At 36.1% G+C, this 13387-nt stretch overlaps 2 protein-coding genes across 5 annotated transcripts in view; one reads left to right on the top strand and one right to left on the bottom strand.

Annotated features, from left to right (window-relative positions):
- Positions 1 to 8334, top strand: part of LOC109048787 (transmembrane protein 269-like) — a 31221-nt gene extending 22887 nt beyond the window's left edge. For 3 of the 4 annotated variants that reach the window (XM_042713812.1, XM_042713813.1, XM_042713811.1), the window contains 5 exons: positions 1752 to 1899; positions 2084 to 2181; positions 6096 to 6239; positions 6384 to 6584; positions 7306 to 8334. In XM_042713812.1, coding sequence (XP_042569746.1) covers positions 1752 to 1899; positions 2084 to 2181; positions 6096 to 6239; positions 6384 to 6584; positions 7306 to 7415 — 701 coding nt within the window. In that variant the 3' untranslated portion in view covers positions 7416 to 8334. The remainder of the gene's footprint in view (positions 1 to 1751; positions 1900 to 2083; positions 2182 to 6095; positions 6240 to 6383; positions 6585 to 7305) is intronic. The other variant, XM_042713814.1, reaches the window with a different exon arrangement.
- Positions 8335 to 8829: 495 nt separating this feature from the next.
- Positions 8830 to 12260, bottom strand: LOC122135219 (tyrosine-protein kinase STYK1-like). The gene is given in 8 exon segments (XM_042713974.1): positions 8830 to 9659; positions 9784 to 9824; positions 9930 to 10147; positions 10238 to 10321; positions 10884 to 10952; positions 10954 to 10975; positions 11066 to 11233; positions 11380 to 12260. Coding segments are annotated over 8 exon segments (888 nt in total). The 5' UTR covers positions 11565 to 12260; the 3' UTR covers positions 8830 to 9558.
- Positions 12261 to 13387: the final 1127 nt, after the last annotated feature.

Genomic DNA, 13387 nt, shown 5'->3' with positions numbered 1-13387 from the left:
AGATGTTCATTTAGAATTTATGCCCACTGATTTGCTCCAACACAAAGACTTCTTTGTGTGACTTCATTGAAAATCACTGCAGTGTTCCAGTGGCAAAACATTGGCCACACATAAGAAACACATAAGCACTCGGATTTTAGCAAGTCTTTCTTACTTATATACCTGTTTTGAGAATATTTACTGTTAATGATATTTTCATTTTGTAGCACAATGTGCATCTGAATGTACACATTTTGCTATCATCTGGATAGTATAGCATTCTCAGTAGCTCTTCTAGATCAAATTGCTGTAACTGTGCTTGGATACAGTAAAAACCGCCAATTTAAATGGTTGATTAGTGAATGATTTATGAGAATGCTGGTTCGGGATATGAATCTGCAGTGCACTGCATGATTGCCAGTTGTCGTGGGTGTGAGTAAGTGTAACTTCTTGTACAAAGACAGACATCTCATTGTAAAAATGGTGATGTCAGCCATTTTTAATAACCCCTCAATCAAATGTTTGTCAAAGCAGCACCAAATTATCTAAGTGTAAGGTATTGGTGCTTTAACCATCACTAGGGGTTTCTAGGTGTCTTCTAGGCCTTGTTCACACTGGCAGCCAAAATGTGTTTTTTTTTTTTTTTTTTTTGGCCCAAATGCCATGATGTACATAAACAAAAAGCTAATTTCCAGCTCTCTCCCAACAGCTAGTTTTCGTAATCTGATTGAGAAAATGACTGACTGAATGGAATCTGTTGCTTAGACAGTCTTTCTTAAATATTGGACTTGAACTACAAATGTCTGCAGTGTAAACATAACCTTTTTCAAGAGCTTTAGTTTGTCAGATTAGAGGGCTGATGACTTAAGATCAATGTGATGTTTGAATTGTAAATGAGTCATAACTTTAGTAATGTTCTCTCACAAAAACATCTTTATTATTTCTAATGATGATGTGTCATTTGATGTGGTAATAGTGCCTTGTGGTTTTGGTGTACAGAGGGATGAGCAGACATTTGTAATCACATTGTTTTGATCATATCTAATAAGTGGGCAAGAGTTGCATTCTGGTGGTAAGTGTATGTTTTTTTTTATTACCTCAGCATGTCTTTTGTGAAAATTTAATTACCCTTTGAATTTTTTTAAAAAACGTTTTAATTGCTACAATGATTTTGAATTTTTTACTTTTTTCCCCGCAAAATTACACTTTGTACAATTTTTTTGTTTAACATCTTCATGGAGGAGTTAACTTTTAGGATATTTTTATTTTTTTTTTATGGTGAGAGCATATCATGCTTAAAGAATATCTCATCTTTTCTTGACATAGTTTTACATATATTATTTCAAATTGCAACTGTACAGTTTTATTATTAACATAATGTAATGTTTTTGTGTAAAGGCATCGAGTAGAGTCATGCATGTTAAAGAGAATCATAGATTATATTATAAAGGTTTTTTTTTTTTGACAAACATGGCTTTAACACTTTCTGCAATAAGTGAGAGAATCATTTGTGGGCATTTATTTAATTATGTTAAAATTGCAATGTTGTTAAGTTTTAGAGAAATTTAGTGAATAATTACAAACATCACATGTTTAGACTATGGAGGAATTTGGACTTTAGAGTTAATTAGCAGATATTTTAAAGTTTAACTAGTTGACTTTGTGGAGTCCAGACACTCCTTTAATATATTTTTTATGTAACTGAGAACTCTCCAAACCATGCACTGACAAACTGGAGATATTGTCTAATTGCTCATGTTTCTTTGTGCTAGCCTTTTTCCAGGACGCTAACAAACTGTTCCTAAATGAACAAGCTAAGTGGGTGCATCTAAAGGAGTTTGCCCGTAAAAATGCTGCCAACGCTCTTTCTGTTGCCAACATGGTCATGGGCATGGCTTCAATCCTCTGCAGTCTCAATGGGTATGCCTTCATGCTTTTAATTTGTACTGCACAGAGAAAACCAAATGCATACAAAAATAAAATCCATAAAGTGAATGTTGTGTTACAGTAGAAAGAAGGAATTTCAAAGTGAAGTTTTTGTTTTGTTTAACTTTCTCATTGTCTTGTACTTTCTTTATGTCTCTGCCACTGTTGTTATTCACAGCCAAAATCATGCCGCGTGCTGGCTGGTTCTGATCGGTTACCTGCTGGATTTGGCAGATGGTGCGGTTGCTAGGCAACTAAATGCTTGTTCTGCACTGGGTGAGTAGTGTTGAGTGTCCTCCAATACAAGTGAGTGAGGCCAGGGGTGAGTCTTGTTGCTTTAGATATCTTTAGATGCTTTCATCTACAGTCCCCTTACAGAGTAGCACTTAAAAATAAAAAGAAGGGAAGGAATAAATGATCAGTAATCTTTTATATCAGGGGTGTCCAATTAAAATCCTGGAGGGCCGGAGCCATGCAGAGTTTTGTTCCAACCCTGCTCCAACACACATACCATGTAGTTTTTAAATAAGCCTGAAAGACTTGATTAGTTGGGTCAGGTGTGTTTAATTAGGGTTGAATCTAAACTCTGCAGGGCTCTGCCACTCCAGGAATTGAGTTAATAATTAATTAGATTAATAATCCATATGAAAACATGTAAAAAAAAAATAAAAAAAAAAATCAGTTGGCAAATTGTTGCAAAAAGCATTTTGAAATTATTATTGATTTTTTTTTTTTTTTTTTATTATAGTTTTATAGGCATTATTACTACCGTACAGTGTGTTTCTCCAGGACCACAGTGCTACAACACCAGACTACAAGACAAACACAGATTAAATAAGATTAAATAAACTACTACAAATTTAAATAAAAAATACAAAGAATTAAAATGAAGTAAGAATCAAATAATAACTAGGATAAGGACCGATAATATTACACAGATAAACAGGACTATGAAAAATGTGTGCAAACATGTACGAAAAGGATGGTACAGAACAAAGCATAGTGAGGACAATGCAGCAATTGAAAGTTCATTACTATGTCTGTTAGGTTTTAAATATTTCTGTTAACCTGTCCATTTAAAAAGCTAGATGTTTGAATTATTAAATTGATCATTTATTCGTACAATTTTTTTTTATCCCACTGCTACGGTACATTTCTGCTAAATAAAATAAAAATAATTAATAAATAAATGCAGATTTTTTTTTCTTTTGTTCTGCAATATCTAAAACGCCGTTAATGAAATATACATTCATTTATTACTTTTGAGTAAAAAAACAAAACAAAAACAAAAAAAAAACAAGCAGGCTTTCTTTCAAACCACACAACCTTGCCAGCTCTGTAGTGGAAGACAAGTGGCTTGTGTGCAGGTGGTCACGTCCACTCAGCTGCCTGAAATAGCTTCGCCGTGCCCTCACAATGCCAAGTCACTTGTACTTTTGAGCTGCATACTGTTGCCCGTTGTTCTGCATGATCTCACTGATGGGTGATGTTTTGCTTCCAGCCCCTTTCCTTTTTTGTCAATTGAACAGTTTGTTTGTGATGAAGCAGCCTAACTTAGGGGGATCATGTTCTGATTGTCTTATTAATCCCGATGCATTGGACCCCCAGCATATATGACATTGCTCAAATTGTTGACCGCAGGATTGAAATTCCAACCCGTTTGTTTGGACACACTCAAATGTCCCAACCTGATGAAAACACTTCAGCCACACTAATGATAAAGCAATTCCTGAATGTTGTTAGTAGATTATGATAAGAAGCTATTTTGGACTGGCATGAAGATTTCTTCTGTTTCTCTTTACAGATTGTCTTAATGGCTTAAAGCTTTAAATCTGTCTTGCTCAGTATGTTAATAGGGATGGCATAAATGGTTGATTAGTAATTAGCATCACAAAGTAACTGTCAGCAGTCTGTGAGTGCTGAGCTGTGATGCCATGATGACAATTTTTACTTTTGGGTTAACTTGTCACGGTCGGGCAGGGATGAGATGAGGCAAGGATCTAAATGCAGAAGTTTATTTAAAAAGTAAAAAGGCATAGCATAAGAATGAAATAATAGGTCTCTCTGCACACCATCGTTCAAACACTCTCCATTTACGACCATACAGAGAGTGTGTGTGTCAATCACGGTAGAGGGTAACCCGATGGCATTTAAGTTCATCCTCTCATGGGCCAAGCACACACACAGAGCTGTCTTGTGGCGTGTGGTATAATAAAAATCTCCTATTTCACCTGAGATAGAAGGTCTCTGTGCAACGGGAGAGGCCAGGGTTGGTCGTAAAGAAGTGGAATTATCTCCCCTATCCACAATTTCCCTGGCCCAATATGGTGCAATCAGAATCAGTGAATGCCTGAATTCCGGTACACTCTGTAGTGTTGGCCCTATGAGGCTCAGCAGGAGAAACCCATACAACAATGCATTTGGCCATGGGTGGGCTAGATCATCTACTCAATGGTGCATCTTCTCAAAACAGAGGGCACTGCGCATTTTCAGTCTCCTTTCACGTTTTTTTTTGTTTTTCAGGAAAAACAGAACAAATAGAGCAGCCTCCTGGGTTAGATATGGGAGCTTGGGCATGCTTAAAACTTAACACCTAAACATGCTATACAAATAGGATGTGAATCCTCATCCAATATCCATAGACTGCACAAACACATGCATGGGAGGAGAATGATCACCGACACCTGTCATCATCCAGTCACAGCCCCCTCACACGCATGATCAGTATGCGTTAAGTTAATCACAAATTGTGAACATAACTGTTCGAGGAAGGCTAAGACAAAGCGGAAATCTCTGCCAGCTAGTTGCTTCAGCTTCACAGCGAGCGGGACTCGCGCTGACGCCAATTACCGTCACTGTCATTGTTTTTTGTTTTCAGCAAATCTGTTTTGGCGAATGCAAACAACGTGATTATTTTTCATGACTCCAACATCCAGCTGTGCAAGAAAACATGTAGGGTAATCTACCTGAGGGAAGACGTGATAAATAAGGGAAGTCGTCTTTCACTATTGTAATGTTAAATAGAGGAAAACATTTTACATTTAAGTAACATATTCTTAACCTTGGAGCTCATTCTTGAAACACAAAATGACAAATAAAAAAGTGTCGAGCACCAAAAGCAGCCCATATTAAATATAATATGTTCTCTTTAATTGAGATAGATAGATAGATAGATAGATAGATAGATAGATAGATAGATAGATAGATAGATAGATAGATAGATAGATAGATAGATAGATAGATAGATAGGGCCCTATCATACACCCGGCGCAATACGACGCAAGGCGCAGCGCAAGTGTGTTTGCTAGTTTCAGTGCTCGCATTTTCCTGTCCAGCGCCACGTCGTTTAATTAGCAAATGCATTTGCGCCCATTTGTGCACCCATGGGCGTGCTGGTCTAAAAAAGAGATGTGTTCAGGTGCATTGCTGGTGCATTGCTATTTTAAGGAGCTGAAAATAGACTGCGCCAAAGACCAACTCAAACCTGGTCTAAAGACTGGCGCAATGTTTTATCTTTGTTATTTAAAGAGCGTGTTAGTATAGGCGGGTCCACAACGCGCGTACACGCTGCTTATTATACACAGGGACGCACAGCAGCACACAAACATGCCAAATATTAAAAATTAAAGCATTGCAATGCATAAGAATTTTTTGTAGGCTAATTAAATATAAAAATGGCTACATGTCATAATGGATAGTCATCGCATGTATCAGAATTAGGCTATCTATTTGCTCGCACACGAGCAGCTCCGTTTCATCTCAGAGACGCCTTCTGTCTTTGCACTTGCCAAATTCCGCCGTGTAAATAGCAAATCCGTCATGGCACGAGCGCAACTGGCTCTTAAAGGGAATGGAAGATGAGACTCTGATTGGTTTATTGCACGTTACGCCCAAAAAACACCCATTACTCATTAAGAGAATAGGGACAACCCGTTTAGACCATGCGCCCGGGCGCGCAAACCGCTTTAACATGGTTAAAATAGCAAAAGTGGATTTGGACACACCCTGAGTGCACCTGCGCCGTGCGCTTTACACTTTGCATTTAGATCGTTAAAATAGGGCCCTTAGTCTCAAATTTTTCTATGAAAAACCACAATTGTCCTGTATTTTCCTTTTGTAAAGTCTGCAACCATAGTTTCAGTATTAACAATGTGTTTTTTTGATGTTGTTGTTATTTTATTGTACTGCAGGTGCAAAATTGGATGATTTTGCTGATTTTACAACATTTGGAATAGCAACATCTCTTATCTTAAGGACACCCAGTCTTTTGGATAACATCCTGTGCATGTTGTATGTGCTATCTGTTTTTACTCGTCTCTGCTTCTTCTCTAGCGGTGAGGAACTTGTACCAAACTTGTTTTCAATACACACACACACACAGATATATATATATATATATGTGTGTGTGTGTGTATGTGTATATATATATATATAAAGTAGCACAGCTGTTTATAACTGTGTGTAACATTTTTCTGCAGGAATCCCATTCATGTATCGTGGCCTACCATGCATCTACTCCTCTGCCATCCTGGTGTGTGTTTCTCTGCTGACTGGAGGAAATATGGCAGTACTGAGAATCCTAGCAGTGGCCATGATTCTCTTCATGGTCAGGCAGAACTTCTACCCACATGACAGAGTACTGGAGTCTCAGGCCTGGAAGAAGGTGGTCTACATCGGAGGTAAAGCCAGTAACCAGTACATAGCAGATATTGAAGTTCTAGGGCCCTATCATACACCCGGATTATGGGCGGTGCAATGGCTAGTTTGCACGCAGTGTTTTTGCTAGTTTTCATGCATTTGCGATGTAGGCAAGGGATGGGAGATGAGACTCATGGTTGGCGCGTTGCACGTTACACCCAAAAAACACCCATTACTCATTAATATAGGCGGGTGCACAACACACGTACACTTTGCTTATTACACACACAGGTACATGCAGCAGCAAACTAACATTTTTAAAAATGAAAACACCCGTTTAGCGACCATGCGCGCATCTGGCCGATTTTTTTCCCGTCGTTAAACTAGCTAAAGTGGATTCGGACATGCCCTGAGTGCACCTGCGCCATGCGCTTTAGACCATGTGCTTAGATCATTAAAATAGGACCCCTACACTATTTTGTCTAAATAAATTAAAACGTAACACTAAAAAAATCAGTCTTTTTAAATGCTACATGTGAATTTATGCACAACACTATAAAGTACAGTATGAAAAAAGGATAATCATTTTGAGATTTGCTAAAGATTACATTTTAGTAGTGTGAAGTATTCTGCTTTATTAGATTATCTATTAAAGATGAATTGAGTGTTGATTGTAAAAATTAGGGAAATTAGCATGTACAATGAAATATTTACCCATATTTACTGATTAACTACATTAACCTTTTTCCTCTCTTTTTTTAGGAGTTGCCATGGTGTTTTGCTCCTCCTTCCCTCCAGCATGCGTTTACTACTTGTTGTGGTCAGTTTCCTACATACTGTTTCCAACAACCCTGTGGAGCAGCAAAGTGTAAAGGGGTAAAGGCCTATGAGGCTCACACGTCATAGAATCCCCTTCTCCTTCCTGCAAAGGAAAATCAAACCAATTTAGAAACTTGGAAAACCATTTTTAAATCATTTTTTATTTTGAGGTGATGAAGTTCATGAAATCAACATGATCTAAGGAAGCATACGGACATCCTGATTGCTGCTGTTTTTTCATCGCAAAGGATGAGAAATTCTCTTTACCTCTGCTTCACACGTATTGTCATGTTTGAATGGCATGTTGACAGAAATAGTAGGTGGTCTCGGATACAGTATGTGTGGTGTTTGTTGCACAGTTCTGCCTAAATGAATCAGATCTGAAAAGGCAAGAAGCAGAGTTGAGATTGTCAAATTTGCTGTGGAATTTATACTTGTAGAATTACTGCTTTTTGGTTGTTTAAGTGACTGATCAGCTCCCATTCATAATCAAAATTTCTGCTTAATTATTGAAAGAAAAATTCCCATAAGGGAATTTTATGCATATGATCTGTGTAATTTCATGTAAAAACACTACAGTATGATTAAGATAGTGGCTATCATCATATACTGTAGTTTATCTATTGAATGGTTAATATGTGACTTAAATTACTTTGTGTCCCATATAATATTAGGTGGGCCTTCAAAACAAATGCCTCGTAACAATATGAAAAATAAGAGGATTGATTTAATTTTAATATATGAGTTTATCTGTACCATTTAACCTCTGTTTTAAGGGGTTCTGCCTCCCGACTCGGTTATCAGTAATTGCTTGTGTTTAGCGAGTGATCTTCCATTGAATTTGCTATGTACTGTTGACAGGTTCAATGGGAAGTTGATACCCTGCAACATAATAGTATCAAGGCATTATTTTGTGTTCTGTGCACCACTTGTGGTTACATTTTAATAAATTTAGTGGTGTCAAGAGGAAAACGTGTTTGTTGTTTTTAGATCAACCACTAAAGGATGTGGCTGGCGTCACCTTTTCAAAAGTGTACCATGGTATTCATTTCCATCAAAATACTGCAGGATTTTCAACTTTGTGTAACTGCAAAAACAGTAACTATTGGTTTAAAACCCAGTCTGTTAAGATGATGATCTGTCCCATAACAGACAAAAAAGGTGATCAGATGGGTTGCTTCAAGTTATTTTCATGAGAAAATCTGTCATAGAACATTTCATTTAGCAGACACTTTTCTCAAAGGGTCAGTAACGGCAAACAGTTAAATGAAAATTGGGGTAAGACAAATATAAACAAATGCTTCTATAGAGATGAGGGACACTGAGGCAACAGAAAGCTAGAAAAAAAAATTAATACCAAAGCCTTTTTACTTGTTAATAGTGAACAGCAATTAATGTTTCTAATATTATTTTCAGTTTAAGTTCACGTTTATTGACTAGGTACTTTGACCTTTGAGTAAAAGTTTGGCATAGTACCATATACTTGAACATGAGTAGGCTTATCATTTTTATTTTTATACCCCTCTCTATTGTTACCAATAAATCTGTCACAACTTAGCACTAGACAGGGTGACCATACGTCCTCTATTTCCCGTGCATGTCCTGGCTGGGATTTCTAAATTACCTAAAATGTCTGGGTCTATGTCTGTAAAGAACATGTCAGCAGGAAAACAAAGTCAAAACTTAACACTTTTTAGGAAATTTGGAAATCCCTGCCACCACATGCCTGGGGGAAAAAGGCCATGTAGTCACCCTACTTAAGATAAATAAATACCACTTTAATCAAAAACAGAAAGTAAAATAAAGATTTAGAAAGTTTCTTATATTTTCGATTTGACATTAGTAACAATTATTATTACTTATTTTTTATTTTTTGGAAACGTTGAGATTAATTTCAGATGACCACAATGCAATGGATCTAAGAAACAGGGTGACCTCTAGTGACATTGTGCTCGTCATGACATGGCTACACAAATAAGCTGGGAATGACCTGTGTCAATTGTAGAAACAATCAATTGACAGTTCTCTGAAGGAGCTCATGGAGGCAGTCCTGCTTTCCTCCTGTATTCACAGAAGTCCATTTGCTGTTCAAACGTCAGTTTATATAATTTAGATTTTCTTGAAAACTTGCTGTTCAAAGAGGTGCAAAACAACTATTTACATGTTTTGTAAAATAAAATAGACAAATATAAAGGCTTACAATGGGGCTCCACAGTTTTCTGGTCTTTTCATTTGGTAATTGGCTAAAGTGTTTGGCAGCACTTCAGATGAATCCAGGTCAGGATAGGGAGGAGACCCTTTCAAAGGAGAAGGAAGGTAAGACTGCTTATTGTTTGCTTCATAGTTTTTTTTATATATAAAAAAAAAAAAAAAAAAAAAAAATCATTTAACTGGTGTATTAGGACCTCTAACTAATACTACCCAGGGTTATCATCTCATAAAGCAGGATTCCAATGGACCGTCTGAAGAAGTATGACAGCACTTTAGCACATTGGTCAAAGTGCTGTTTTTTTTTTTTTTTTTTTTTTTTTTAGAAAACATTTTATTTTATGTTCTGATAGACTCACACATCACTCCTGTCTGTTAGGGGAAGCCTCGTCATCCGTTCAGGTGCCTGCCATTTTACCGGCACATTGGCTTCTTGTTCATTGTCCACCATTCTCGACTGTCGACTCTTTAAAGCCAAATCCAATCCAGAGACTTTGACCGAGAGCCCTGAACCGATCAATACATTCCGGGCTGCGGCTTCCCCATGAATAATTCTGTGGTAGGAGTATAAATAGTCCTAAAAAAAATCATTTAAAGAATTTATACATTAAATATTCTTAGAGTTTTGTTTTACTAAGTATGAGTACACTGGGGGTAAACGACTCACCAGACCTGCTGCTACCTGTTTAGCTACTAGATAAACAGACCTCTCTGACAACGTCTGGAAGTTATCACTTGCACCACATCTGTCCTGTTCAGTAAGAGTTAAATTCAGAAGAAAATTTATGAGATGTAACCCATGTATTTTCTGTCAAAAAACACTCTCTGAAAAAAGGAACAAAGCTGTCACTGTGGCGGATCCATAAGGTACAAAAGCTTTGTACCTTAATAGCCCTAAATGTACAGTATTTAATAATTATTTAGGAATTTAATAATACCTGTATATTAGTACATATTACTACTTTTAAATATATATATAAATATATATTTATTTATTTATGGAAGCTTCTTTCTGCCAAGGGATAAAAAAACAAACAAACAAAAAAGCTAATTGTAACTTTTTATCTTACAATTCATTTTTTCCTATTTGCTATTCTGAGAAAAAAAAGTCAGAATTGCACGATATAAAATGCACTTCTGAGAAAAAAAGTTCAAATTGTAAAATAAAAAGTCATAAATATATTTTACATTTTTTTATTCAGTGGTGGAAAGTGAAAACAGGCTTCCATACATACTAGTACCTTTTGGAAAGGTAGCACCCCAGTGACAGTTTTGTACCTTTTTTTCTCAGAGTGTACTTCAGGTGTTTTTACCTTTCGAAGACTCCAGAGAAAATGCAGGAGGTTCCCTGGAATGCTTGCTTACAAAACCAGGTACTGTACATGGTGCCTGGCGTGTCTGGCAATATAACATCTCCACTATACTATATATATATATATATATATATATATATATATATATATATATATATACTTTTATTTTTTTATATGACTACAAATTGTGGTAAATTCTTAGAATATTGTGGTAAATTCTTAGAAGACTCCCATCTGGAGCGGCTCCACCCCCTCCAGGCTGCACTGAGCTGGTATCTCCAATGGACCCAGAGCATCCTGTGCAGGCCGCAGGGTCCCAAAGCCTGTGTCCAAAGGCACAGGGTCCCCTTCTAAAAGACAGTATGATTCCACATACTATTTCTCATGATTTGCCCACAAAAAACCAAGAACCAAAACTAAAAAAGAACTTTCTGAATCTAACAGTTGGGTTCAAAGTGTTGCTGACAACATGATAAATCAGTTTATTTTCACTTACCGTTTACATTTAAAGGTGAACCTGGGATAATCTGAGCTGATGATCTTTAGCTGAGGAGCTTTAGCAATAAAGTTCCATTTTATCTGAGACACAACGTTCAGGGTGCTGAGAGCCAGCAAGCTTGGGATAATGATGACTGCCAATGGACCTGATCCTTCTTCATCTGACAACACAAAACCGAACATATTCTTTTACCAGTGTGTAACAGCAAAGGTGAAAAGAGTACATTAGACCTGACTGCGAAAACTGAAAGAAAAATTATGTACAACAGACTGGGTCAGAGCCAGGGAAGCTGTTGCACTGGGCCTGTACAGCCAAAAGGGTGTCCCTTTAACATTTCCAAAACTGGCTTGACAAATGACATTAGCACAATCTCTTCAATAGAACGACCTTTCAAAAATACAGCACATATGTCACTAGAGCTGAAATTAAAGACTTTAAGAACCATAATATTTAAATATCAAAATACATTTATTTGATGTCAGAAACTGTCTCTTGTTCTAAGCATGTTGTTTCTTTGCTGTATATAGATATTGTGTGTGTATATATTGTGAGTGCATATCATCCTTACTTTACTGGAATAAAGGTGGAAAAGTATCTTTTTGGCTGTTTTTGTTAGAGGTTGTTTGAGACTTTCAGAGCAATGACCCTGAGGGCATCTGACTTAATGATTAACTGAAGTACTGAACCACTTTAACTGTTGCCATGAGTACTTTGTTTTTCTGAATTGAGGTCAAATTCAACATGTTGAATATTTAAGGTTTTTGTGTTTATTTTATTTTTTTTAAGATTTGCGACATTAATGTTTTTATAAATGTAGAGGAAAAACATATTGCTTTTATTTGAAGTGAAAAGGTAAAATTAAACTCTTGGGATCAGATGACCCCTCTAGAATTGGCACAGAGCAGGATGTTGTTACTAGTGTTGTTTTTTGAAATGTAATATTTATTGTCATTTATAGAGTTATTTTTCAGTAATTAGTTAGATGTACATTTCATCTATATAAGAAATCATTCAATTAGAATTTATAGTGTTGCTATTATGAAATATCTATTCAAATATGGCCAATTAAATATTTATATATTCATATACCTATATTAATCTCTTTTCCTTGGATTCTGCCATGTTAGTTAGTTCGGACAAACTAAATTGTCGAACACTTCTTGCCAGCAGTGAGGTAAGATGGCCTCTTAGAAACATTTGCTAATGTAGTTGTCATAACGCAAAATGTAAAAGTATTCAATTTCCGTTCCCTTAATAACACATTGGCTCATCATCCTGCACATGCCAAACTTACATCTAAATATGTTATTACCTAAAAATAAATGTACACTGTTTTTAAGGGGGGCAACTTCGCAAGTAACCCTACTCTTTGTACAGTGTGCAATTCTATACTACAACAGCAGGTGGCACTATTATACAACATTACGTCAAGAAGCTTCGCTTTAATCTGATTTTATTGCCTGATACGAAGAATGCTACATAATATTATTTAATTGAATTGTCTTTCTAAAACTACTCTTAATTCAAGAAAAAAATGGCATGTTGATATTGTAAAACAATATTATGCGTATACAAGAATCATGTTGATGTACAAAAATGTGTAACAGGTGGTGTGAAATTACAAGGTATATGCACAGCTGTTCAACACACGAACCCAGAATAGCAGAACAATATATTATGAAGTTGTTAATATATTTACTTTTACATCAAAGGTTCAGTGAAGTGGAGAGGGTTTAAATAAAAAAAAATATATAGGATGATAGGCCTATATAAATATAATTCAATGTATATTTCATTACATTTATAACTTTTAACTCAATGGATTCACCTTTAATTTTATGTTTTATTAATTTTGGTAATTTTTATTTGCTTTCACGTGGAGCACTTGGGATCTGTAGTGTTTTTGTAAAACACTTTAAGCTGTATTTTTGAAAGTACTATACAAAATTATTATTTTTACTATGGGTGCTGTTACAAAGTTTCTCCAAGAAAATCATTGATGGTC

This window comes from Cyprinus carpio, chromosome A23 (assembly GCF_018340385.1).
Source record: "Cyprinus carpio isolate SPL01 chromosome A23, ASM1834038v1, whole genome shotgun sequence".
Classification (NCBI taxonomy): Eukaryota; Metazoa; Chordata; class Actinopteri; order Cypriniformes; family Cyprinidae; genus Cyprinus; species Cyprinus carpio.
This window is presented reverse-complemented; position numbering and strand designations above follow the sequence as displayed.